An 883-nucleotide genomic window follows, 5' to 3' on the forward strand; every position below is an offset into this window, starting at 1 on the left:
GATGCAGCGGGAACTCCTCGCCGCAGCCGGCACTAAGCTCCTCTAGTCCATCACCTGCCACCCTCAAACGAATGGCAAAAGCGAGCGCGTCAATCAATGCCTCGAGATGTATCTCCGTTGTGCTATCCAAGATCATCCGAAGCAATGGCAGAAGTGGATGCCCGCGTCTGAATTTTGTTGCAACTCCACTCATCACGGCTCTCTCCGGTGTTCTCCATTCAAGGCACTCTACGACAACGAGCCAAATCTGGGAGGGCTACCGGTTTTCCTCAACAAGATATCGTCGGACATGGCTAGCAGCGACTTCGACTAGGCAGCGCATACACAGATGATGCGGGGCCACCTCACCCGCGCTCAGGACCGCTTCAAGAAACAAGCCAACAAGCAGCGCACAGAGCATGCCTTCACCATCGGCGACCAAGCCCTCCTCAAGCTTCAACCTTATGTGCAAGTCTCCGTCGCTAGCCACCCCTACCAGAAGCTGGCTTACAAGTATTTCGGCCCGTTCACCATCCTGGAGCGCATCGGTACCGTGGCTTACCGCTTGGAGCTGTCGTGGGATTGCCGCATCCACCCGGTATTCCATGTCTCCCGGTTGAAGCACTTCATCCCCAACTACTCGCCCATCTACTCCGAGCTGCCCAAGATCCCAGACTTGACAACAACACCTCTCATTCCGGTGGCCATCCAAGAAAGACACATGGTCAACAAAGCCTCAGCCTCACTCACCCAAGTCCGAGTTCAGTGGTCTTCACTACCTGCGGACGCCACCACCTGGGAAGATTACGTAGTCCTGCGCGTGTGCTTTCCATCAGCCAGCATCTGGGAAGACGCTGCATCTCAAGGAGGGGCGCCTGTCACGCCTGTAGTTCAGGGCGCATAG

The 883-nt window shown here is 56.3% G+C and overlaps 1 protein-coding gene across 1 annotated transcript; it reads left to right on the forward strand.

The window, feature by feature from the left end:
- The first annotated feature begins 328 nt into the window (after positions 1–328).
- Positions 329–883, forward strand: LOC147965856 (uncharacterized). The gene has a single exon (XM_087530637.1). It carries the CDS (start codon positions 329–331, stop codon positions 881–883), a length of 555 nt encoding a protein of 184 aa, XP_087386763.1.

Source organism: Triticum urartu, chromosome 6A (assembly GCF_056163025.1).
Source record: "Triticum urartu cultivar PI428250 chromosome 6A, HENAU_Tu73, whole genome shotgun sequence".
Lineage (NCBI taxonomy): Eukaryota > Viridiplantae > Streptophyta > Magnoliopsida > Poales > Poaceae > Triticum > Triticum urartu.

Excerpts from the sequence above, each read along its gene's own strand:
- LOC147965856 (XM_087530637.1), top strand. The coding sequence starts at position 329 with ATGATGCGGGGCCACCTCACCCGCGCTCAGGACCGCTTCAAGAAACAA.